Source organism: Sorex fumeus, unplaced genomic scaffold (assembly GCF_029834395.1).
Source record: "Sorex fumeus unplaced genomic scaffold, SorFum_2.1 ptg000018l, whole genome shotgun sequence".
Classification (NCBI taxonomy): domain Eukaryota; kingdom Metazoa; phylum Chordata; class Mammalia; order Eulipotyphla; family Soricidae; genus Sorex; species Sorex fumeus.
In genome coordinates, this window is record NW_026606075.1 from 4769061 (window position 1) to 4795696 (window position 26636).

Consider the following 26636-nt stretch of genomic DNA (forward strand, 5'->3'; position numbering starts at 1 on the left):
AGGCAATGGTGAAGGGAAGATGACAGTGGTGGTGGGATTGGGGTTGGAATATCAAATACCTGTAACAAATGCATCGGAAAGAAGTTTATAAGTTACAGTGTTTAAGTAAAGTGGGAGGCGGGGAGAGCAGAGTATATTCAGATATTCAGGAACAAGCTCCTGGCAGAAACTACTTGGGGATTTCAGTACAGACGGTCAAAAGTTGATGACCAACATATGCCACATGGCTGGAGAATCTTTGTTACTCAGTTGCCTTTTTTGGAAGCCTCGGTGCTGAACTCAGTCATCAAAAGGGAACTTGAAGAAGGAAAAATGAAAACCTCATGTGCAAGAGACTTCCTGGGAGACCTGATGACCAACCTGCACACATTCAAAAGCCAGTGATAAATAAAGCAGTCACACTTGTCTGTAAACACAGAGCACCGCGTCTTGTCACACGACATATTCAGAGCCACTGAAAAGGCTTCTCTTTGTGAAGTCAGGCTGCTGACCCCAAATACCAGTACACAGGTGATTGATACTAGACATTGGTCCTCTCGTGATTCTGGAGGCTGAGAGACCCAAGCTGCATTGTCAGTAGATTTGACTCTTGGTAAGAGCCTTCTTCCTGGCAGGAGGAGGGCCACATTCTTGCTGCATGTTCACATGATGAAGAGGAAAGCCCTGAAAACACTTCCTTTTCTTTCAGGGGCTCTCTCCACCCTCACGACTTCAACTGTACTTAACAACTCTCCAAAGGTGCCACCGCCCAGGCCCCGAGCAATACTATAGTGAGGAGGGTGTTTGCTTTGCATGCAGCCAACCTGAGTTCAATCCCTGGTAGCCCATCTAGTCCCCTAAACTCATCAGGAGTGATCCCTGAGTACAGAGCATAAGCCCTGAGCACCAACACCACCCCCATCCCTAATAATTAAATAAATAAGAAACAAAGGTGACACCTTCTCCAAGTGATGGGCTGAGAATTGCAGGTTCAGTGCAGCTGGAGACAAGACTTTGGAATAGATTCCATGGTGAGGCCGAGCCTCAGACTTGGAGCTTCAGACCTGGGTGGTTTCCATCAGCGGTAGAGGACCCTTTGCTCACATCTTCATTGACACTGTCCATGACCCTTGTTGTTGCTACTCAAAAAAAAAAAAAATGAAGGAGCATGTGTTTCATAAACAGAGCATCCTCTGATGTAGCCATCTTTGAGATTCCAAGAGGTGAGCTGGCCTTCTTCCCTCTGCACTCCATTCATCTGCTTCTCCAGTCGCCAGCGGAGACAGAGATAGAAAGATGGATTATGTGTGTGCAAGTGCATGAAATGCATACGTTGCACTCTTTGAGGCGTTGACATACATGGGATCATCAAAGAAATCTCCTAGAATGAAAAATTTGACAAGTGCTGCTTTAGTTCATGCATAATTCTACATGCCTTAGTACTCCTTGGTCCACATAACCGTACATGCCAAAATTCTTGTGTTCGCTTGACCTGATCAGGAGTCTGCGTCGGTCTGCTCCGTTTCTCAGCTAAATGTCACTCAGCAGGGAACAACTGACTTGGCAGGACAGTGATCCTTCTTGACCAACAGAGCACCAGGCCACAAGCTTTGACTTTAGACTTCAATCTTCAAGGCATATCACTAAATTCTGGCTGTTAATCGCAACTAGACACACATACCAGCTCAAAAAAACGTTTTCTTGAAAATGGGAGACAGGAGAAGATGGGAGACAGAAACACAGTTTAGAAGATAAAAGTTGCAGTTCTGTTTTGAAGAAGGAAAAAGAAAATCATTTCAAATATTCTTAATTCAGGAAAAATCTCTGTAATGAGCAATATTTACTCCAATATGAATTTTATAAACTAAAAAATCAGTTATTCCCACTGGAATTATTATATTTTCCCAGTTTCATTCCCAAAACATTTCTTAAATACTAAACACCAAAGTTTTAAGATTTTCACAGCCATCCAATTTCTTGGACACCTTACATGTTGCCTAAACTATATGTATACTGGAAGCTGATAAGTGAAGTAGACAGAAGTAAAGCAGCCTAGAAAGTGTTGTACATGTGTAGATGTACCAAAGTTTCTTTAACCAGTCATCTGTTCTAGGGCATTTGGGTTGTTTCCAGATTTTGGCTATTGTGAACGGTGTTGCAATGAACATATAGGCAGGAGAGATTAAGTCATGAACTTTGCTTATAAATGGATAGACAAGGAGAGTATCATGCTAAGTGAAATGAGTCAGAAAGAGAGGGACAGACATAGAAGGACTGCACTCATTTGTGGAGTATAAAACAACATAACATGAGGCTGATACCTAAGGATAGTAGTATATGCATGGGACAGATAGATTGCTCCATAGCTGGAAGCCTGCCTCAGGAGCAAAGGGGAGAAGGCAGCTGGAATAGAGAAGGGATCACTAAGGAAAAGATGGCTGGAGGAATCGGTCAGGATGGGAGATGTGTGCAGAAAGTGGATAAAAGACCAAACATGATAACCTCTCAGGGTCTGTATTGCAAACCATAATGCCCAAAAGTAGAGAGAGATTATGGGGAATCATGTCTGCCATGGAGGTAGGGGGAGTGGGAAAGGGGGATATACCGGGGATATTGGTGGTGGGGAATGTCCATTAGTGGAGGGATGGGTTGTGATTGGGATTGTTGTGTGATTGTAACCCAAACATGAAAGCTTGTAACTATCTCATGGTGATTCAATAAAATTTAAAAAAAGAAAGAGAGAAAGAAAGAAAGAAAGAAAGAAAGAAAGAAAGAAAGAAAGAAAGTGCCGTACATGATGAGTACCTCTAAGCTAAGCTCTGATTCTGACAGCAGTACAAACAGCTTAAGGAAACAAAGCAGATGCTTTGTTCAGATGACTCAAAGACACAATCGGATATCCTAGATGTGGACATAGCTGGACCCAGGGTCTCAATGTGTCAGGAGAGCTCAGAACTTAATCTTCTCTTGCATTCTTTTTTTCTCAGCCCCGTTGCTCCTTGCTTGGGCAGCACCTTTTTTTTTTTCCTCCCCTCTCCTTCCAAGAGACTCATGTGTGTGCTTGCACATGCATACCTCTGTGTGTGTGTGTGTGTGTGTGTGTGTGTGTGTGTGTGTGTGTAATGGGAGAAGAGCACAGAGAGAGGGCCTATTCTTCCACCATTTCACAATCAACTGACATTCTGGTTTCATTGGCTTTCTGGTTAGCGTGGATCAAATCCCCACACCTCAGCTCTGGAGAGGCCTGATTAAAGGGAATGTGATTCTTCAAGGGGAACGTCTGCAATGCCCCGAGGGAGAGAATGCAAATGCCAGGCAGATGGAAAGAACAGACGCCCTACCATGTCATCAAATGTCTGCTGAGCTTTCGTGTGAATAAGGCAATCAATATCTATAAGGCCTCAGAAATGGCAAATCAACCCCTTATCAGAACCTTAAAAGGAAGCACCTTCCATTCCCCTAAGAGACCTATTCACAGTTAGTGCCATTAGTAATTGCAACAGACTGACTGCCTTGAGATATGTCAAGTGCCAGGTCTTCGCACATTCAGGTGGCAGCTGTCTGGGCATTACACAAGGAATTCCTGCATGAGGCAGAGCTTTGCCTGCATGACCTTTCATGTCCCGTTTGACTTCACAATTTTATTATCCTTGTTAATTTCCACAACTCAATTTGCAGTACAGGATAAACAAACCAACCTAATTTGATCTGGAACTTCTGCAGGCTATCACAGGTCACTAAATTCAGAACATATGGCTCTAGCCACTGCTATGCTTTCTGAAGTCATTGAGCTGACCTAGTTCTTGACATGGTCCCCGCATTATTAGTTTCGCTCATAGATTTTCCCAGCTCCCTACCATTACACAATTACCTTGCATTCTTCTTTGCATCTGGGTGGGGAGGGACATGAAACCATCTTCTTTTTTTCTGCCTTTCTGTTCTTTTTTTTTTTTTTAAATTTTATTGAATCACCATGAGATAGTTAGAAGCTTTCATGTTTGGGTTACAATCACACAACAATCCCAATCACAACCCATCCCTCCACCAGTGCACATCCCCCACCACCAATATCCCCGGTACACGCCCCCCCCCTGCTTTGCCACCCTCCCCCTGCCTCCATGGCAGACATGATTCCCCATAATCTCTCTACTTTTGGGCATTATGGTTTGCAACACAGACCCTGAGAGGTTCTCATGTTTGGTCCTTTATCGACTTTCTGCGCACATCTCCCATCCCAACAGATTCCTCCAGCCATCTTTTCCTTAGTGATCCCTTCTCTATTCCAGCTGCCTTCTCCCCTTTGCTCCTGAGGCAGGCTTTTAGTTATGGAGCAGTCTATCTGTGCCTTTCTGTTCTTAAGTCTCCCAAGAGATGAGTCTCAAGAAATTTGCATTGCTTACATCTTTACTTCCTTTTCTTTCATTGTGTAAGCTCACAAGTCTATGAGAAATACAGGTCGGGACAATGAATAATCATAACTCTAGACAGAGTTTATTCAGAGATTTTTTTTTTAATTGAATCGCTGTGAGCTACATTTACAAAGCTTTCATGTTTGAGTTCCAGTCGTACAATGATCGAACACCCATCCCTCCACCAGTGCCCATTTTCCACCACCAGTGTCCCCAGTATCCGTTCCCACCCCAGCCCCACCCCTCTCCCTCCATTTATGGCAGACAATTTCCCCCATACCCCTCTCTCCTTTTGGGCATTATGGTTTGCAATACAAACACTGAGAGGTTATCATGTTTGGTCCTGTATCTACTATCAGCACACATCTCCCACCCCAGGTGATCCCTCCAACCATCACTGACTTAGTGATCCCCTCTCTATCCCAGCTGCCTTCTCCCCCAGTTCATGAGGCAGGCTTCCAACCATGGAGCAATCTTTCTGGCCCCGTCTCTACTGTTCTTGAGTATTAGTCTCATATTATGATATTTTATATTTATTCAGAGAAATTTTTTAAGGAGAGTGAGAGTTTTTAAAACTCAATCTCAAATAAAAAGAATGAAAGAAAGAAATTTTAGGGGCAGAGCAATGGTAGTGGGTTGGGTGTTTACCTTACATGAACCTACCCAGGTTCATTCTTTGGTATCCTATATGGTCACCCAAGCACAACCAGGAGTAACCCCTGAGCACTGCCAGATGCGGACCCAAAACAAAACAGATAAAAATTTTAGAGTAAATTTAAGATAATGCAGTGTAGTGAGAATTAGAATCCCTTCAGTCACGTTCCTAGAGAAATGAACACATTTCTGTTGAATACTGTGTGCTTCTTTCACTACTGGAAGCCCCTCTTTTCTTCACCAAATACACCTGTTCTGTTCTCCTGTACTCTCATTTAGGAATCAATGTGTCTTACAATACCACCTGCACATAATAACTGATTATGTTTCTTGTCTTTTCAGTGAATGTCGTGTCAATGCTACAGGAATTCTGGGAAAGCAAGCAGAAGCAGAGAGCTGCGTTCCCAAGCGAAGGCTTGGTGATCTACGAGTCCCTCCCTTCCCCGGGACCTCCCTTTGTGAGTTACGTCACCCTCCCAGGAGGAAGCTGTTTTGGCAACTTTCAGGTAAGAAACAACCAAAAGTTGGCCGGTGAAAGCTAACTTTTCTTTTTTTTTTTTAAGAAGTTAGCTTTTTTTAAAAAAAAAAAAAGAAGTTAGCTTTTTCATAAAATAGTACCATGGTAAATTTTCTTGATCATCCTGAGAAAGAATGTACTATATTTCACCACTTATAAGGGAAAATTGGTGAGATGTTCTGATTTGCTTAAATGCAAGTGTTTTAGAATATGGTGGGTCCTGATGCTTCTTTATGAAAAGTACAAATTTCAACATCTATTTGCCTAATGCCTGTTGCCTTTTTCCTCAAAATTCTTGGGAATAAAACTTAAAGAACAAGGTACCTTTGGCAGTCTTTGCAATAGACCCTTCCATCAACCAAATCTCCACTCTCGTGAATTTTGTAATTAAATGCTGATCAGCGTATTACATAGCAAAGCATAAGCTAACATCAAAAGTGAAACTCAGGGTTGAAGTCAGGCCTCTGTAGTAAGTGCCTGTTCTGCCTCTGAGAAGCTGTATGTCTGCTTTCCTTGAGGCCTCTGACCTTTATTTTGTGGTATGTACCCACTGGCCAACTAGGAGTCATGTGAAACAGATATACTGAGTTTATCTCTCCATAGTATATATTATATAAGCCACATTAATAATAGTAATAATAATAATAATAATAATAATTTTGTTTGTTTTCAGGTCTCACCTAGTAATGCTCAGGGCTTACTCCCGACTCTGCCCTCAGAAATTACTCCTGGTAGTGCTCTGGGGACCATATGCCAGGGATAAATCCCAGGTTAGAACCATGCAAGGCCTTACCTACTCTACTATTGTTCTAATATCATCCCACTTTGATAATTATTATGAAGACATTTTCAATAAGTCTTTACTAGATTCATCATCAGTGTGAACAGTGGTGCATTTTTAGTTCGATTCCCAACTCACTCAAAATAATTTGCTGGAGCAATAGCACAGTGGGTAGGGTGTTTGCCTTGCACGTGGCCGACCCGGGTTCAATTTCTCCATCCCTCCCAGAGAGCCTGGCAAGCTACTGAGAGTTTCCCACCTACACGCAGAGATTGTGGCATATTCAATATGACAAGAACAGTAACAAGTCTCACAATGAAGACGTTACTGGTGCCCGCTCGAGCAAATCGATGAACAACGGGATGACAGTGCTACGGTGCTATACTAACCTTTAAAACCTGATTACCAGTGTGTATAAAAAAAAACACTGAGTGGTGAAGAAATATTAAGCCATCGGGCTGGAGTGATAGCACAGCGGGTAGGGCATTTGCCTTGCACGCGGCTGACCCAGGTTTGATTCCCAGCATCCCATGGTCCCCCGAGCACAGCCAGGAGTAATTCCTAAGTGCATGAGCCAGGAGTAATCTCTGTGCATCGCCGGGTGTGACCCAAAAAGCAAAAAACAAAAAAAAAGAAAAAGAAATATTAAGCCATTAAGCCTTTGACTAAGGAATGAGGTTATTGTCTATAGCTTAAGGAAATCAATATCCAAAGGAAAAAGAATGAAAGGTGATTACCTGGAATGATATTTGATGGTCAGTAAAAGTATAAAATAAGGATCTTCACAGTTTACCAGTCACCTTCATCAGATCATACCTTAGTACAGCAAACTATCTCTCAATTTTTAATAACATGCACAAATACTGTATAGCTTTTGGGCAGTGTGAAACTCACAAGCTCTGTATTTCCCACTTAGCTTTTGACAACTAAGAATCCCAGAAGCAAATTTTCAGTATATCTCGTTGTTTGAGGAGAGGGAGTCAGCCACACCCAGAAGTGCTCAGGGGCTATTCCTGGCTCTGTGTTAGGAGTGGATCTTGGCAGTTCTCAGCAGACCATATGTAGTGCCGGGGATTTAAACCAGGGTCAAGGCCAGCTGCATACAAGGCAAGTCGGTTCTGTCCTGCACTTCTCTCCAGCCCCCAGTGTATCTCAATGTATGGGGAGGGCAGGGAACTGACTCTAAGTCAGGGCGTTTGTAGGACTAACCTCACACTTGATGTTATTTGTATTTCTACCTGCACTCTCCATTTGAACTTGCCCCTCACTCTTTCATCATTTCTTGTTACCGCGTATCTGTTTTCTGTCAGACCAAATCCTTTGTGGAGAGGAGACTACAATTTAATAAAGTTGACTCACAAACTTATGTCTGTTGGGGAAAATCCAAGGAGAAGGGCAAGGTGTGTGTGTGTGTGTGTGTGTGTGTATGTGTGTGTGTGTGTGTGTGTGTGTGTGCTTGTTGCTGGTTGGTACAGGGGAGAGGTCAGCTTCAGCATGGGGAGTGACCGGCAGAGGCATGGAACAGGCAAGAGCACAAGAACTCACAACCACTTGGGATTACCTGTGTGTGTGGCAGGGAAACAGTGAGACTGTGGCCCCAAGGCGCCCTGTGAGGCCCCTTAAGTACTTGCTTCAACCCCTGAGAGCTCTTCCTGCTTTGCCAAAAAAAAAAAAAAATTTCATTTGTGTCAGATCAGCACCCTGAGGGATTCTGAGCATGCGTATTCTCTTTCTCCATTCTCATGTATTTTGGAGCAATGCCTCTGGCAGCAGCTTGGGTGATGTTAAAGCTGATTTCAGAACTGCTTCAGGACTTGTCTGCTGAGGGTGATTTGAAGGTGGGTCTGGAAGCCTCCTTGCAGAGCTGAATGCAACTGCAGATGTCATAGCTAAGGCCGGGGTGGGGATGGGGTTGGGGAGGGAAGGGCAGAGAAGGGGGAAGAAAGGCAGCAACTCTAATCCCCAAGATCCTGCAAGTCCATCCTCCGTTTTTGAGGGTGAAATGGGACCCCTTTACCACTGCAGTCAAGGTCTTTCAGGAGGATGTGGTGCACAGAAAGGAGATTCTTTTTTTTAATTTTATTTTATTCTTATAAAGCTGCTCACAATAATTCATTATATTTAATATTCAAACACCAATCTCACCACCACTGCACCTTTCCACCACCATATTTTGAATGGGATTTGAGGTGGAAACTTTCAAAAGGAGATTCTTTAAGGAAAACCTCTGAACTGTCTTGATAAAGGGGAAGCAGGTGGCAGGCAGATGGAAGCAGGAGCAGAGAGAGCAAGTACAGAAGCGAAAGTTAACATAGGAGTTCCAAACTAGAACCACAAACGTAAACAAGAAGAGAAAATTGGTGAGTAGACAGAGATAACAGCCTAATTTTTGAGGCTAATAAGGTGAAAAATAGTAAAGTCAATGTTGAGTTTAGAGCAAAGACAGAAGTAGGTAAGACACCTGGGATAAATTCAGGATTGACACATTTAATCTAGTATTCAAGTTCATTTCATTTCATTTCATCATCCTGTTATTCGTCGATTGCCTCGAGCAGGCCCCAGTAACGTCTCTTTCATCCTAACCCTGAGATTATATTCAAGGCTCTTTAGGAGAATGAGACCCATCATTGTTACTGGTATTTGGCATATTGGGGACGCCACAGGGAGTTTGCCAGACTCTGCCCTGTGGGCAGGCTACATTCGATAGCCTGCAAGTTTGTCCAAAGTAGGAATGAGATAGTAAGATGTCATAAAAGATGTCCTGAGAAGATGTTGCGCGGCCGCGAATGCGGCCACGCGGTTCCAGGAGCTGGATTTTATAGTCTCTGAGTCTTGGCCATTGATGGGATTACACGGCGCCAGGGGGCCAGGTGGTGGGTGTGACCCCTGCCTACTGGAATTTGGAGGTTCTGGGTGGAGGATGCTCGACTCCAATCCGAGTAGGCTGGGAGATCTCGGCCCTGGAACCCGCATGGATTTGTCCCTCTGCCAGTACCTTCAGGTGTGCGGAGAGTGGTCTCGGCATGGTGGTGGCTGGTCCTGGAGGTCTTCGGCTGCCGGAGCCCCCGCCATTCAAGTTCCAGAGAGAGAAAAAGAAAGTAGAAAGGAGGACATCAGTGAGAAAAGCAGTTTTCTTTAAACTCAAGGAAATCACAAGTTTCTCCTCTGACGTGGTTCAATCCAATTCCAACAGGTTCAGGACAGAAGAATCAAAGATGAGGGTCAGCAGATTCTAGCCTTGCACACGGCCAACTTGGGTTCGATCCCCAATACCCATACAGTCCCCCCTTAGTGCAGAGCCAGGAGTAAACCCTGGCAACCCAAATAAACAAGCATACACAAAAAAATCCAAGCCCCCCCCACATATCTGTAGGACACAGAGCAACAAGCGTTCTACCAGATATACAGATCAAAGAGTTTTCTGTTTTGTTTTTGGACCAGACCCCACAGTGCTCAGGGTTTACTCCAGCCCCAGCAAGAAACCTTTCACAATTGGATTGAACCGCGTCAGAGGAGAAACCTGTGATTTCCTTGAGTTTAAAGAGAACTGCTTTTCTCATTGATGTCCTCCTTTCTACTTTCTTTTTCTCTCTCTGGAACTTGAATACTAGATTAAATGTGTCAATCCTGAATTTATCCCAGGTGTCTTACCTACTTCTGTCTTTGCTCTAAACTCAACTTAAAATAAAATTGCTTTGTTTTTGCTTTTCTTAAAGATTTTTCAGGGGCTGGAGTAATAGAACAGCAGGTAGGGTGTTTGCCTTGCACCCGGGTTCGATTCCCAGCATCCCATATGGTCCCCCGAGCACCATCAGAAGTAATTCCTGAGTGCATGAGCCAGGAGTAACCCCTGTGCATCGCCGGGTGTGATCCAAAAAGCAAAAAAAAAAAGATTTTTCAGGGGGTTGGGGCGCATCTCCTTAACAGTGCTGGGGGCTACCAAGGCTACATGGAGTGATGCTAGAAAGGTCCGTGTGCGCTCAGGGGTTGAACCCGGGCTCTGCACTCCCAGGCATGCATCCCTGCCCTGAGCCAGCCCTTCACTTGTTTTGTGAAAAAACATCACTAGAATGTTTAATGTAAGCAAGCACCAGGGAAACTGATAGCTCAGAATAAAACCAAGAAACATGTCTTTGAAAAGATAAATATGAAAAATAAGGTTATAGCTCTTCTGAGTCAGAGTTAGAAGATAAGACATCTGCTATATTCAGAAATAAATAAGGGGATTCAGTCGTAGAAGTATAATCTAAGAATATTACATCATAACTTCTGTGGATTATAGGAGCTCATTTTGTGGGATCTCTATATTATCTTTGCAACTCATCCATAAGTCTCAAATTATTTCACAATAAATAATTTTTAGGGGGCCAGGGAGTTAGTACAGTGGGAAGGGCACTTGCCAGGAATGATCTCTGAGAACAGAGGGAGGAGTAAGTCCTGGAGCACTTATTTGCACCAGGGTTCAATTCCCAGCATCCCATATGGTCTCCCGAGCACCACCAGAAGTAATTCCAGGTGCAATCGAACCCAGGATTGGCCCCAAAACAACAACAAAAAAAGGTTTTAAAAAATAGCTTCACAGGTTCCTTATTTTACCTTCTTATTAAAGTCTACATTCTTCGTTTGGGCTGGAGCAATAGCACAGCGGGTAAGGTGTTTGCCTTGCACACGGCTGACCGGGGTTCGATTCCCAGCATCCCATATGGTACTCTGAGCACTGTCAGGAGTAATTCCTGAATGCAGAGCCAGGAGTGATCCATGTGCATCGCCAGGTGTGACCCTAAAAATAAATTAAATAAATAATAAAGTCTACATTCTTTGTTCCACTAATAAAGACCCTACAGCTGGCCCCGGCATCTCCTCTATCTTTCTGGAGGATTCCGACACCCCAAGCTTCTGCTTACTGTTCCTACCAACATGTGACCTCCCTGCACACTTGCTCTCCACCCCCTCTCTCAGCACTGCTTCCACCTTCTCTTCATTTCTGAAGCTGTCTCTTTTCCAGGACCTGCTCAAATGTCACATGCTCCAGGAATTTGTCAGAATTGTCCTCCTAGAACTATCTACAGCCTTTGATTTCCCTAAATAGTTATCTTAAATTTTCTTCCAGTACGTTTTGTATCTTCCTCTATGTCATAGCAATATGTGTACTGGTTCTGTCTCTACGTTAAATGAAGTACCTTGGAGACCTTCTATCTCTATTACTCCAAGCATTGTGTTTTGCCTAGAGTCAAGACTAAAACGTTTTGTTGAAAGATAGCAGAATGAACGAATGACAGATTCCAAGAATAGGCGGGAGAGATAGTACCGTAGGTAGGGCACTTGTTTTGCATGCAGCCCACCTAGGTTTGATCGTTGGCATCCCATATGGTCCCACTCAGTATCGCCAGAAGTAATTCCTGCGTGCAAAGCCAGGAGTAACTCCTGAGCATCACCAGGTAGGTCCCCCCGCAAAAAAAGAGAACAAAAATGCTGATATTTGTACAATTTTGTACATAATCAATAGTCAACTAAAGTGGTCTATCTAATTCTAGTTCCCTAGATGGTAGGTAGGTTAGGAAAGCAAATGAGTAACATTAAAACCAGCTGGTATTATGATCATATATGTGGTTAAAGTTTTAAAAGTGGATTAATTTAAAGCTGTTGATTTTTTAAATCTAATTCTCTCCGGATTTAATTTTCAGAATAACTCCCCCTGAACAGCCCTGGCCATATATACCTAATTTTTGGTCATATTCATTCCCAGTTATGCATTGTGTTTGTTCGTCTATCTAGAATGCAATGCATCTGACAGGTCAATAAATTAATATAGAGAATATGAATCTAAGACATCTAATTTTTTAAATTATAAATTTCTTTATAATTTCACAAATTTCCACATGGAATTATAGTACTTCCCTTACGTAAAAACATCTTGTATTTGGTCTTTAAGAAAGAGAATTCAAAATATAAAACTAAAATTCTTACTGATTGCTCTGATCACTTCGGGGCCTCCTATACCTTATGTTTAAATCATCATGTTTAAAGGTTGTCAGGGGAATTATTAACATCCTTGCTTTGAAAGATCCAGAATTTCCTAAATCAGATCTTTTCTGAGAATATATTTGGGTGATTTAGCCCCCAAATCTTTTACCCATGTGGTCCTTCAGAATATTATTTGAGGGAGGAAAATCAGGAAGAGAGAACGTTTCTCTTAAAGTAATGCCCTCACGCTTTTGTCAGTTCAGACGCCATCTTAAACGCTCTTCTCACCATCCAGCATTTCACCATGGTGAGGCCAGCAGCTGGCCTGTAAGGGCCTCTCTGTTCATTCCTACAACTCCTTTCACATAATCAAACGTCACCCCTGTGCACTGCAAAGCATTTCACGATGGATTATTAATGCCCAGACCATGTGCTGAGACATGGAGAAGCCATTATGCCAGCAGTCGCCTCTCACTGTGCTGAGGACGTCACCTCCAATGGTGCCAAGTGATTAAAAACACTGAAGCAGCGGAGGACGGGGTAGCAGGATTAATCCCTCTGGGTTTCTGAAAGCTGCAAGAGATTATGTTCATTCATTCTTTAGAAAAGTAGTCTTCAGAGCTGAGCTTTAGTTTTTGATTACTCAAAGGAAAGCAGTCAAAAGGCCCAGAAGCACTCAAACCACTGGTTTTCTGCAAAGAAACCTCCCACTGAAGTCTATAGGAGAACGGCTCATGAAGGCTAATTGAAGAATTTTCAGTTAGTCTTTTTTTTTTTTTTGCTTTTTGGGTCACACCCGGCGATGCACAGGGGCTACTCCTGGCTCTGCACTCAGGAATTCCTCCTGGCGGTGCTCAGGGGACCCTATGGGATGCTGGGAATCGAACCCGGGTCGGCCGCGTGCAAGGCAAACGCCCTACCCGCTGTGCTATCTCTCCAGCCCCCAGTCTTGACACACACAATCCACAAAAGACAGAGACAGAGGAGAGTTCCCTCAAGCCCACCTGTAACTAGTCTTTGTAAACGAGTCCAGTGGAGGCAAGAGAAGTAAAAACAGTATTCTTTTCTTACATTAAAAAAAGTAAAGCATCATTGATTTTTTTCTTTCATAGAATTATATTGAACATGTGATTACTTCTGCTTTAGTTATGTTTAAAAAGTCATCTTTGGGGCTGGAGCAATAGCACAACCGGTAGGGCATTTGCCTTGCACGTGGCCAACCTGGGTTCGATTCCCAGCATCCCATATGGTCCCCTGAGCACCGCCAGGGGTAATTCCCGAGTGCAGAGCCAAGAGTAACCCCTGTGCATTGCCACGTGTGACCCAAAAAGCCAAAAAGCCAAAAAAATAAATAAATAAAAAGTTATCTTTGTTTTTTGTTTTCGGGGGGCGGTCACACATGGCAATGCTCAGGGATCACAGCTGATGGGGCTGAGGAGACCATATCAGGTGCCAGGAATCAAACCTGGGTTGGTCACGTGCAAGACAAGTGCCCTGCCCACGGCATTATTTCTCCAGCCCCTAAAAGAAGCCACCTTCTGACCTTCCGGGCTTAAAAGGGAATTCATACTTGGGACATATTTTCTTTTTTTTTTTTTTTTCTTTTTGGGTCATACCCAGCGATGCACAGGGTTTACTACTCGCTCATGCAGTCAGAAATTACTCCTGGCAGTGCTCAGGGGACCATATGGGATGCTGGGAATCAAACTTGGGTTGGCCACATGCAAGGCAAATGCCCTACCCATTGTGCTATCGCTCCAGCCCGGGACATATTTTCTTTATACCACTTTTGTCTAGGCATGTCACCATTTCCCAGCTGTGTATAGGTAGACATCATGACCATAAAAAACATACAGTAATTTCTGTCTTTTACAATAAGAGCAACCCAAGATCCACAGACTACCTCTCTGCTCCTACCCCAAGAACTCAGAAGAACCACTCCTTCAGCAGCTGCTTTGTTCCCACATCCAAAAGTGGAATTTAATTGAGTATTTTCTCTTATGTAATATTTTCATTAAAAGGTTTGTGACTCCATCAAGTAACATGCTCTTTTACATAGAGTCTACTAGAAAGATTGGAGTTTCTGAATTTGATTCTTATTTGGAATAAAAGGGAAACTTCCCTTTTTGGGCGTGCGCGCGCGTACTGTGTGTGTGTGTGTGTGTGTGTGTGTGTGTGTGTGTGTGTGTTCTGTTTTTGTTTGGGGGCTATCCAATGGTTCTCAGGACTTACTTCTGGCTCTGTACCCAGGGATCACTCCTGGCAATGCTCTGGCTTACTATATGAGATGCTGGGGATCAAATCCAGGTTGGCTGTACACAAAACAAGTGCTCTACCCATTGTACTCTCACTCTAGTCTCCAAACTTCCTTTGGATATATATTTTTTTTGCTTTTTGGGTCACACCCAGTGATGCACAGGGGTTACTCCTGGCTCTGCACTCAGGAATTACTCCTGGCGGTGCTCAAAGGACCATATGGGATGCTGGGAATCGAACTCAGGTCGGCTGCATGCAAGGCAAATGTCCTACCCGCTGTACTATTGGTCCAGTCCTGGGTATTGTTTCATTGATGAATAATGACTGAATAAATATGTCATCCCCTCCCCTCTCTTCTCCCTCCAGATAAAACACTGATGTGATTGCTCAATTCATGTGGAGTGTTAGGCATTAATTCATTAGGTGTCATCTCTTTTTCACCAAAGTGTTTTGTTGTCACTGTTAAAATTCGTACACAGAAAGTGAATACAGATGTCAAACCCTGGGGCCAGGTAACGGGATATTTGCATAATGTCAAGCACCAAGTGAAATGGAGACATGTAATATTTTCATAGTAAGTTGTTGATTGAGTTTTCCTTTTTAATTGTCAGTCAGTGTTTGGTTTTCCAGAAAGGGGCAGAACATCTGGGAGATGTGAGGTGGAACAGTCAGGGCGGATGTGCTCCTTGAAAGCTCCAAAAGGACTGTGATCTTTTATATTACTGATTTTTAAAAACGTAGCATACAGCTCTTCTAAGAAGAAGACTGCCTGAAGGATCAGGGAGTCTAATCTCATTTTATCTTAGCTACTTAAAGTAGTAAGCAGACATTATCTATCCTACCAGATATGAAAATATAGGATTTATTTATACTTTCATACACTGATTCTTCTCAAAGCCCAGGGAATGAAAAGAATATTTAAATCACAATTAAGTTCTAAGTTTTTGCCAGGAGAGGACTAGGAAAAGATTTGATTAGATCATGAACCTGACTTGATGGGATTGTAATGTGCTCTAGTCACTGATCGTTTAATAAGCCCGGGCCTTGCCATTCCAGGCTCCATATGGAGACTTAGTTCCTGCCATAAAGCTGACACCCACCCTCACTAATGCTGCTTTAATGCTGGATATTTCTGGTTGAAGCCATCCATGACCTCTCCTCTGTCTCCAGAGTTGTGTACCTTAACTCAGAGGCAGGATCCGGGCTGCAATGTAACGGAACTTCTAAAGAAGTTATTTCCTCTAGAAATAGCTCCACAGGAAAGCGTCCTGTTTTGCAACTAATGAGCCCCAAAGATGGAAGCTTAGTTATAACCCCTTCCCTCTGAAAGTCATATTTTAGCCAACGATCAGACTTTTATGACTCGTTCATGAAAGAGGAAGTGCATATTATTTTAATGAGAGTTTTATTTACCTTAACCCAACTTTAATTTCTGTCTTTCCTTATCAAGCAAAAAGGATTCTGGCTTAGCTGCTCTAGAGAAAAGCAGAGTGAAGTTAAGTGCAAGAACGGGGAAACGTTCTCTGACAAATAAAAACCTGAACTAGTGCAAGGGTAGAGCGCTTGCTTTCTTGCTTTGCAAGGGTTCAATCCCAGACCCTGGGGGACGGGGCAGGGTAAAGGAAAGAACAGAAAAAGAAAGAATAAAAGAAGAGGAAAAAGACTTGATCTAACTCTGCTGGAATCCCCCAGCCCTGTAGCGAGCTGACTCCTTTTGCTCGGTGAGGAAGAGCACGAGTGCCTCTCGCCCCAGCCTCCTCTAGCCCTCTCTGTGCCATCCAGCGTCTGGGGCTGCTGCCAAGTCCTTCCATGTCAAACAAACTGAAGCTTGTCTGTTCATTTTGTCTTCATCTTAACTTGAAAGAAAAGAAAAAGAAGAAGACTAAGGAAGAGGTAGGGAGGGATGAGGAGGGGAGGAAAGGGAAGAGGAAAGGGAAAGGAAGGGAAGAGGAAGGAGAAGGAAAAGAGAAAAGAAGGAGGAGAGGGGGAAAGAAGAGGAGATATAAGAAGAGAAGAGAAGAGAAGAGAAGAGAAGAGAAGAGAAGAGAAGAGAAGAGAAGAGAAGAGAGGAAAGGAGAGGGGAGGGGAGTGGAGGGGAAAGGAGAGGAAAGGAAAGAGAAGAAAAGAAAGAGGAGAGGAGAGGAGAAGGGAGGAGAGGAGAGGAGAGGAGAGGAGAGGAGAGGAGAGGAGAGGAGAGGAGAGGAGAGGAGAGGAAAGGAAAGGAAAGGAAAGGGAAGGAAAGGAAAGGAAAGGAAAGGAAAGGAAAGGAAAGGAAAGGAAAGGAAAGGAAAGGAAAGGAAAGGAAAGGAAAGGAAAGGAAAGGAAAGGAAAGGAAGTAGAGAGGAGAGGAGAGGAGAGGAGAGGAGAGGAGAGGAGAGGAGAGGAGAGGAGAGGAGAGGAGAGGAGAGGAGAGGAGAGGAGAGGAGAGGAGAGGAGAGGAGAGGAGAGGAGGAGGGGAGGGGAGGGGAGGGGAGGAGAGGAGAGGAGAGGAGAGGAGAGAAGCTGGAGCTATAGAACAGTGTGGGTAGGGCGTTTGCCTTGCACACAGCTGACCAGGGTTGAATTCCCAGAATCCCATATGGTCCTCCGAGGAGCATCTCCAGGAGTAATTCCTGAGTGCAGAGCCGGAGTAACCCCCGTGCATTGCTAGGTGTGACCCTCAAAAAAAAAAAAAGAAAGAAAAAAGGAAAGAAGGGAAGGAGTAAAGAGGAAAGAAAAGAAAGAAAAGAAAAGAAAAGAAAAGAAAAGAAGAAAAGAAAAAAGAAAAGGAAATGAAAGACAAGAAGGGAAGGAGAGAGCAGAGGGAAGGGGAGGAGAGGGGAGGGAAGGGGAGGGGAAGGAAAGGAGAAGAGAGCAGGGAAAGGGGGAGAGAGGGGAAAGGCCAACCTCCAGGAGCTGAGCACAGCGGGGCTTGGCGCGTTCCCAGGCCCCGGTGGAGGCCCTGCACAGCCCCGCATCTGCAGCAGAGGTGAAGGGGGAGGCCAGGTGGTTTATATTATGAAAATAACATGCTGACCTTCTGTGTGCATGAAACATTTCTTTCAGTTGACAGGAACTGGTGAGTTTTCTCTGAAAATTGGGCCCCCAGGTCCGTCCCCTCCCCCTTTGCCCCAGACACCCCTCCCCCCTCAGGCCCAGCAGGCCCAGAGCTCCAAGCTGCTCCCGCTGTTACCTTGGGGAGCTGCCTTTCGGGGCTGCCCTTTCTCACAGGCCATGTGGGGGCGGGTGCTGCTAACGGGGTCGCGGGCCCATTGTGCCTGGCCTAGCAGGGCGGCAGCTTGGGGCTGGAAGGGGGTCAGTTAGCAGCAGGGCCTGTCTTGTGGCATTCTCTGTGTGCCTGGAGGAATCAGAGGGGTCAGTGACGCTGACCCCAGCCCACAGGCCCCTCACTCTGGCTCCAGGGTCACTGGCTGCCACTTAGTTACAAAGCCCAAAGTGTTTTGCAGCCACCTGCAAGGGCAGCGAGTCTTCGAGAAGCCTCGGTCTCACTGTCCACCTCTTTGCCTTTGCACCGACCTGGTGGCCAGCTCAGCTAGCAGCTGTGCCACTGAGCAAATGCTGCTTCAGCACCCGTGCAGCCAGGTAAAATCGACCACTTGCAGTTACCCTTCGTACTTCGAAGTCGAGTTTCTCAGAAGCCAGTTTTCAACTTCTTGGCCACCGGGGCCGGCTGATAAAACGAGTCAAATGTGCCTCACTTGGTTTCTGCATCTTTGGGATCTGTGACCTTTTTTCTTCTTCTTTCTTGGTGTCATTAAACCGCATACACGGGGCTGGCAGGAGAGCAGAGTGGTGAGGGCACTGGTGTGCATCCATTCCAAGTTTGATCCTCTGTACCGCGGGGCCCTCCACACACTGCTGGGGGTCTCGCCAGAGACGCAGAGTGAAAAAGAACAGCAGAAATGAAGAAGAAGTGAAGAAGTCCCAAGAGGCCCGTTGCTTAAGACAGAGAGAAATGACCTATTTCTTTCCGCATGCTTTTCTAAAGAAAGCTCTGTATTTGGGGTTAGAGGGTCCACACAATAGCAGAACCCTCAAAACATCTACCCCACTGGTACCCTGTCTGGGATCCAACATTTGGGAGGAAAATTACTCATCAAAAGTGGTCTGTGAGGGAAATTATGTTCAGAGTATAAATTGTATCAGTCCAGCTAGAGAGTGTTTCTATGTCATAGAAGCACATTCATACATCATTTTTAATCACTTAATAAAGAATTAGGGGTCCAGGGCCATCGTACAGCAGGCAGGGTGTTTGCCTGGTAGATGGCTGACCCAGGTTCCCCAGCACCCCATATAGTCCTTTGACCCTGCCAGGAGTGCTCCCTGAGCACAGAGCTAGGAGTAGACCCTGAGCATCACCTGAGGTGCTCAAATTTTAGAAACAACAACGACAAATAATAATATTGGGGGCTAGAGAGACAGTAGTGGGTAGGGTCTTTGCCTCACACACAGCAAACCCCAGTTCAATCCCTGGAATCCCATATGGTCCATCAAGTCCTGACAGGAGTCAGGAGTGATCCCTGAGCAGGAAGCCAGGAGTAAGTTCTGAGCACCACCAGGTATGGCGGAAACACCAACACAACCAACACACACACACAAACATACACACACACACACACATATACGAGGGCGGGGGAAGAAAGGGAGAGAGAGAGAGAGACAACAATAAAACTAGTATCTTTCCCTCCGCCTGCTCCCTCTTGGCGACTTGGTGGCTGTCATCCTCCAGAGGTCATTGGACAGTCAGGCTTGGGCCCGCAGTGATGAAACTTGTTGGGTCTCACGGGATGTGGGGGGAAGGTGGAACCGGGCCTGTCCTCCCCACCCTAACGAGACCCCCAAGTCATCGCCCACAAACGGCCTCTCTGGCTCCTCATCAAGCTGATCAACGGCCTTGATCCCAGAGACTCAGAAACAGATTTTGAAACCCAGTGGCTTTTGTCAGAAATGTGTCCAGACCCCGCAGTAGGTTACTGTCACCGGGCCACCCCAGGGAGGAAAGGGTTCTGTCCCTCCGCCTGCTCCCTCTTGGCGACTTGGTGGCTGTCATCCTCCAGAGGCCATTGGACAGTCAGGCTTGGGCCCGCAGTGACGAAACTTGCTGGGCCTCACGGAATGGGGGGGAGCCGGGCCTGTCCTCCCCACCCCAACGAGACCCCCAAGTCATCGCCCATGAATGGCCTCTCTGGCTCCTGATCAAGCTGCTCAACGGCCATGATCCCAGAGACTCAGTAGCAGATCTCTAAACCCAGTGGCTTTTGGCAGAAATCCCTCCAGATTTAAGTGTTAAAATTTCAGAACTTCAAAACCACATGGCCCTACTGCAGCCACACAACATCATGTTATTCATAACCAGCAATAGAACACAAATTGTCTATTGTTGCCTTTTCAGCAGATCTGAGTGTTGGGGTAAAATCTTAAATAATGGTGGGTCTGGTGTCGAAATAGTGAATGTGATCAAAGTAGAGAGAGAGTAATGTGGAAATCATCTGCCCCACAGGCAGGGGGAGGGTGTGGGATGGGGGTATACTGGGACTTTTGGTGGTGGAGAATGGGCACTGGTGAAGGTACGGGTGTTTCATTGTATGACTGAGACTTAGACCCAAAAGCTTTGTAACTGCTCTCACGGTGATTCAATAAATAAAATTATAAAAAAAATGGAAAAAGAAAAAAAAAGGTAAGGTGGAGTTCATGCACAATTCAATCAGCTAATCAGTGGCTGAATAAATAGCAGTACTCCTACAAAAAAAAAACTAGTATCTTATTAGACGTTTCTATTTAAAACATGTTCATGATTTCCAGAATTTTGTTTCAGTTCATTTAAGCTTTAGGACAGTATAATAAGTGGACTGGCCACTTTATTTCACACCGCCTGATGCTCTTCGAATTAGGCCTGGCTGAATTGCCATTGCACAGTGCAACACTTTAAGAAATTGTCGTGAAGAAGGTGAAGGGAATTGAGATGCAAGTGAGGTGGCTGTGCTCGCATACTTCTAAAGGGTTAGTTTCCAGACAAACTGTCATCAAGCACTTTTTCCTCCCCCAACCTGAATGCCACTTTCACTGATTCTTCAGTAGAAGTTGTTCCTTTACTAAGAAACTGCATTTATTTTTGTGTTGGGAGAGGTGAGTTTGCTGTTGCGGCACTGTGATTTATCATAAGGAAAGTATGTTCGGTCTCTGGCCTGGTTCCTGGCACCCAGAACCTAACCTGTTTGGAATTTGCCAAATGACAAGAGTGATAAAGGCGATAGAGGTGATAACCGGTGATAGATAGTCTGTTGTAAGTGTCTGTCTACCTAGAAGGAGTTTAAATTAATGCCATCACTCTTGGAAAACCCAAGGTTTTCCACAAGGTGGGGGCTGATCCCCAGAGCACAGGCCTCATGATTAGGAATTAAATTTTTCAGTGCCTCTCCCATACTCAAGAGAAAGGAGATTCACTCAGCCATCAATAACCAGAGACTGCGGGCATTGTGAAACCTTCAGAACAACTTTGAAGAGTGAGGTTAGAGGATACAGGGCTGGTGGCCTGTGAGCGCAGGGACACTTGGAAGGACCTTGCCCTCAGTCTCTCTTTGTCTGGCTGTTTTGTGTACAGTAAATCCACAGCTGCTCATTTTCCTGAGATCTGTGAGCTGTTCTAGCGATGCTGAGAACAGAGGGGGGGTGCGGGGACTCAAGGGGTAGGGGAGGGATGTCAGAGGTGTCTTCCACCCCCAGGAAAGTGATGAAGAACTTTTGAAGTGGCAGCAGACGTGCCAGACAGACACCCTGAGAAGTGGGATCTGATGTGGTCTCAGAGCTGAGTGAGACTGTGAGACACTCGGGGCAAGAGGAGGTGTCAGACAAGTGGCTGATTTGGTGGTGGAAGTGCCCAATCAGTGCCCAATCTTGGCTAGAGCACAGATGTGTGAGTGAGGGCTGTGGGAGAGAGGGGAGTTTCCTACTCAACCCTAAGCCCATGAAGGGCCTGTCACCGCTCCTTGCAGATCGCAAAGGCAATTTTTATTTTTCCTTATTTTGTTTTAGTTTGGGAGCACACCAGGCAGAGCTCAGGGCTTACTGCTGGCTCTGTGCTCAGGGATCACTTCTGGTGGGGCTCAGGGGACCAACTGTGGTGCCCAGGATGGAAGCTGTGTCGGCCACATGCAAGGCCAGAGCCCCACCCCACCCGCTGTACTTTCGCTCCAGCCCACAAGGCCGATTTTTAAGCTTCAGCATCACATATAAAACATTAATACTGTTTTTCTTGTAGCACTGTAGCGCTGTGGTCCCGTTGTTCATCGATTTGCTCAAGTGGTCACCAGTAACATCTCCATTGTGAGACTTGTTGTTACTCTTTTTGGCATATCGAATACCAGGTCCCCCAAGTCATTTAACTTTCCCCACTCCACAAAACCTAGTTCTGGGGTGAAGGCGCTGGACCAAAGTGCTTCCCTGACCCTGTGTGCCCCCCCTGCCCTGGGGTTCCCTGGACACCCCCCACCGCCCTTGCCCTGAGCACTGCCAGGTCAGCTGAGAATCAATGGAAAGTGGTGCAGGGCCCCTTAGCCCTACTTGGTAGTCCCTCCGCCTCTCTCCACCCAAGAAAACAACCCGAGTTAAAGAAAAGATACTGATTTATTTATTTTAGCTTTGGGGGTCACATTGGCAGTCCTCAGGCTTACTCCTGGCTCTTTGCTGAGGGATCACTTCTGGCAGACTCAGGGGACCATACTGGGTGCTGGGGATCAAATCTGGTTGGCCTCAGGCAAGGCAAGTGCCCTGCTGTACTATTGTCTGGTCCCTCTCAAAAGATTTGTTTTTTAATTTTTGTATTGTATCACTGTGAGCACATTGCAAAGCTGTTCATGATTGGGTTTTAGTCGTACAGCCTTCAACACCCATCCCTCCACCAGTGTACATTTCCCAGCACCAGTGTCCCCAGTTTCCCTCACACCACCTCCCTCCAGTCTACTTCTTTTTTTAATTTATTTATTTTTATTTTCCTTTTTGGGTCACACCCGGCATTGCACAGGGGTTACTCCTGGTTCTGCACTCAGGAATTACTCCTGGTGGTGCTCAGGGGACCATATGGGATGCTGGGAATTGAACCCAGGTCGGCCGTGTGCAAGGCAAACGCCCTACCCACTATACTATCGCTCCAGCAATATGGCAGTTATTTTCCTTCTCTCTCTCTGTCTCTCTCTGTCTCTCTCTCTCTGTCTCTCTCTCTCTCTCCCTTTAGGAATTGTGGTTTGCAATATAGACACTGAAAGGTTGTCAAGTACATCCCTTCACCTACTTTCAACCTTCAGTTCTTATTCAACATGATCCTTTCCAACCATTCTTGTCAACTGGTCCCTTCTCTGTCTTACCTGCCCTCGGCCTCACATACACTTGTGGTAGATTCCAACCATTGAACAGTCAGTCCTCTTGGCCCCTGTTTTCCTTGACCATGGATATTAAAAGATTTTTAAAGACTGAATCTAGGGCCGGAGTGATTGAACAGAGGGTTGAGTGTTTGCCCTGCATGCAGCCAATCTGGGTCACCCGGTATGGTCACCCCAGCCCCATCAGGAGTAATCTCTGAGTGCAGAGTGAGGCATGAGCCCTGAGCAAACTGGGTGTGACCCAAAACACCCAAAATTAAAGATGTGATGATTTTTTTTTTTAAAGATCTGAGTCTAATCCCACCACTGATGCATGGTGAGGCTCTGGAGCTCACGCTACAGCACCTTCTTGCTCTAAAAAATACTCTTGCTACAGTGTAGGGCCATCTCAGTGGGCATACGCCCCTATGTGGAGCCTGGCACTGCATGCGCCCCAGCTCCCCGGCAGCCTGGAGAAGCAGGAGAAGCTCTGAGCTGGCGCTTCAGCCTGCAGTTCTGGCTGCTGTTCTCCTAGTGGGGTTGTAGGCAGCTGGAACCTACCAGTGGTCTAAAGTCCAGGATATGGGCTGGAGAGATAGCACAGTGGATAGGACGTTCTCCTTGCACATGGCCGACTCAGGTTCGATTCCCAGCATCCCATATGGTCCCCTGAGCACCGCCAGGAGTAACTCCTGAGTGCAGAGTCAGGAGTAACCCCTGTGCATCGCTGGGTGTGACCCCAAAAAAGCAAAAAAAAAAAGTGCAGGATAATGTACGAGGGCTGGAGTGATAGCATAGCGGTAGGGCGTTCGCCTTACAAGCGGCCAACATGGCCGACCCGAGTTCGATTCCTCCGCCCCTCTCGGAGAGCCCGGCAAGCTACCGAGAGTATTCGATATGCCAGACACAGTAACAACAAAGTCTCCAATGGAGACGTTACTGGGCCCGCTCGAGCAAATCGACGATCAACGGGAGGGCCTTTACCTTTTTACCTTAATGTACGAGGCAGATGAGTTGGTCTTAGGGTCATTTTTTTTTCTACTTTAAAATTTGTAGGCACAATGGTTTTCAATATTATTAATAGTAGGTTTCTAACATAAAACATTCCAGCACCACACTTACCACTAGAGTGTCCACTTCCCTTTACTACTGTCCCCATGTCCATCTATCCATCCCCACCCTCCTAGTCCCCCATATTAAACTTCCCACTGAAAACCTGTTCTCAGGTTCTGTTGAGCATTTGTTTCCTTATTATGTTTCTTGTATGCCACATATGAGATAGGTCACTCTATTACGTCTCTCTCCTGACCACACAACATGATACTCTCCAGATCCATCACATAGTCGCAAACTGCTTGATTTCATCACTTCTTGTAGCCAAGAAGTGTTCCGTTGTGATGATATACCGTAGTTTCTTTATCCAGCCGTCAGATGTTGAGCACTGGGCTTGTTTTCACATTTGGGCTACTCTGAATAGTGCTGCAATAAATTTAGGATTATGTACATGTCTTTTCTGAGTGAGTTTTAGGGCTCTTGGGGTAGATTCCAAGATATGAAACTGCTGGGTTTGAAAAAAAAAACTTCTTATCTGCTGGAGCTGTGGAAGCTCCAATAACTTTTGCCCTTGGAGATATGCCAGACACTTGTTCACATAGTTGCATCACCTTGTATGGTAAAACCTCAGATCCTATTGACCCAGCTTGGTTACACTGTAGCACTGTCGCTCTGTAGCTCTGTAGCTCTGTTGTCCCATTGTTCGTCAACTTGCTTGAGCGGGCACCAGTAACATCTCTATTGTGAAACTTGTTGTTACTGTTTTGGGCATATCAAATACGCCACAGGGAGCTTGCCGGGCTCTCCAAGAGGGATGGAGATATCGAACCTGGGTTGGCCCGCGGTGCTATCGCTCCAGCCCTTGCTATGGCTTCAGCTTGGTTGAAGGGTCCTTTTCAGCCTGAAGTTGGGACTCCTTGCAAAGGATGGCACATGGGCTTCTACTGCCGTGCTCTCTGCTCTCCACATCCTCCTTCTCTCCAGAGCACTGTCCTCCTGTTGTTCATCGATTTGCTCGAGCGGATCCAGTAACGTCTCCGTTGTGAGACTTGTTACTGTTTTTGGCATATCGAATACATCACGGATAGCTTGCCAGGCTTTTCCGTGAAGGCGAGATACTCTCGGTAGCTTGCCAGGCTTTCTGAGAGGGGCAGAAGAATCGAACCCGGGTCAGCTGGATCGGCTGCGTGCAAGGCAAACACCCTACCCGCTGGGTTATCGCTCCATAATCCAGTAGAAAATCTTCAAAAGGACAACAGGAGGGAGGAGGACAGAGAGGCCGGTGGGGGTGGGTCAGAGACAGAGAGACAGCTGGGGTAGTGGCCACCCAGAGCTGAAGGGAGAGCACCCTGACTCCTGCCTGGCCTCCACGTCTTGCTGGGGCAGGCCAGGCCTTGGAGAAGGCGCTTCTGAAGGAGCACATCCTTCATCCCTCCAGATCCTTCAGCAGCAGCTCCTGAGACCCACCTGATCTGCACCATCAAGCTCCCTTCCAGGGAGTAGGAGATCTCAGGCTGGAGCAAGGTCTGACTCTCCTCAGGAAAAGAAAAGCCAGTCCCAGCCTCTCTCCAGGCTCCCTGGGTTCCTGTCTGCCTGCAGAAAAGACCTTTAGAAGCAGATTCAGAGTGAAGCAGCAAACAACAAACAAACACTGTCCTCCCGTTGTTCATCAATTTGCTCGAGCGGGCCCAGTAACATCTCCATTGTGAGACTTCTTGTTACTGTGTTTGGCATATTGAATACTGTTGGTAGCTTGCCAGGCTCTCTGAGAAGGGCGGAGGAATCAAACCTGGCTCAGCCAGCCTGGCTGTGCGCAAGGCAAATGCCCTGCCACTGTGCTATCGCTCCAGCCCAGAGTGAGACAAAAAAGAAAAAAATTAAAAAGTACGTAGGAAATCTGAGAGAGGCAAGGATAAGAAGGAACCCCATAAGGTGAGAAAAAGGACTAGCACATCCCAAATTGGGGCGTGGCAGCCCAGGACTGGTCAGAGTTTGGTGAGCATGCTTCTTAGGGTGCCTGTGTAGATACGGCACAGGGCTCGTTATTTAGTGCTCTCAGAACAAGGATGTCCAGACTCTGAGACTGGGAAAGGAGCCCACGACAGGGAAACTGCTTGGGCGAGCTTACCCCGGTTTTATTACGCCTGAATTTATTACACCTCATTCCCACTGGGTTCCCTCCCCTCCCTGCCCACCTGTTTCAATATGATAAATTGTTAGTGCATTCCCTTCTCACCAGGCACAGCTTCTTTACTACTTCTTTTCTGGGTCTTTTCTTCTTTATGAGGCTGAGTTAGTCAGGTACAGATGGGAAGAGAAACTCTTGGAGTCTTATGTCAAAATGCTTCATGGATAGCACAAGTTAAACTTTGGGTAAAGACGTGTACAGTAAGGAGCATGCCTTAACTCTTCAGCCAAACCACACACTCTCCCTATTCCAGGTGAGTGGCAGTTTCTGTGTCAAGTAGAGATGGGTTGTCTGTTCCCTCAAGTAACACAGGCTTGGGGTCAGAGCAGGTGGGGCATCTGCTTTGCACTTGGTTGACCCGAGCAGCCCATATGGTTCCTGAGCACCACCAGGAATGACCCCTGAACACAGTGTCAGGAGTGAGCCCTGAGCAAACTGGGTGTGGCCCCCAAATTAAAAAGAAAACAGAAAACAAAATAAT

At 45.9% G+C, this 26636-nt stretch overlaps 1 protein-coding gene across 2 annotated transcripts in view; it reads left to right on the forward strand.

The window, feature by feature from the left end:
* The window catches only part of LIX1 (limb and CNS expressed 1), a 65168-nt gene that overhangs the window by 14601 nt on the left and 23931 nt on the right, over positions 1 to 26636 (forward strand). For both annotated transcript variants that reach the window (XM_056112611.1, XM_056112612.1), the window contains exon 2: positions 5385 to 5548. In XM_056112611.1, coding sequence (XP_055968586.1) covers positions 5385 to 5548 — 164 coding nt within the window. The remainder of the gene's footprint in view (positions 1 to 5384; positions 5549 to 26636) is intronic.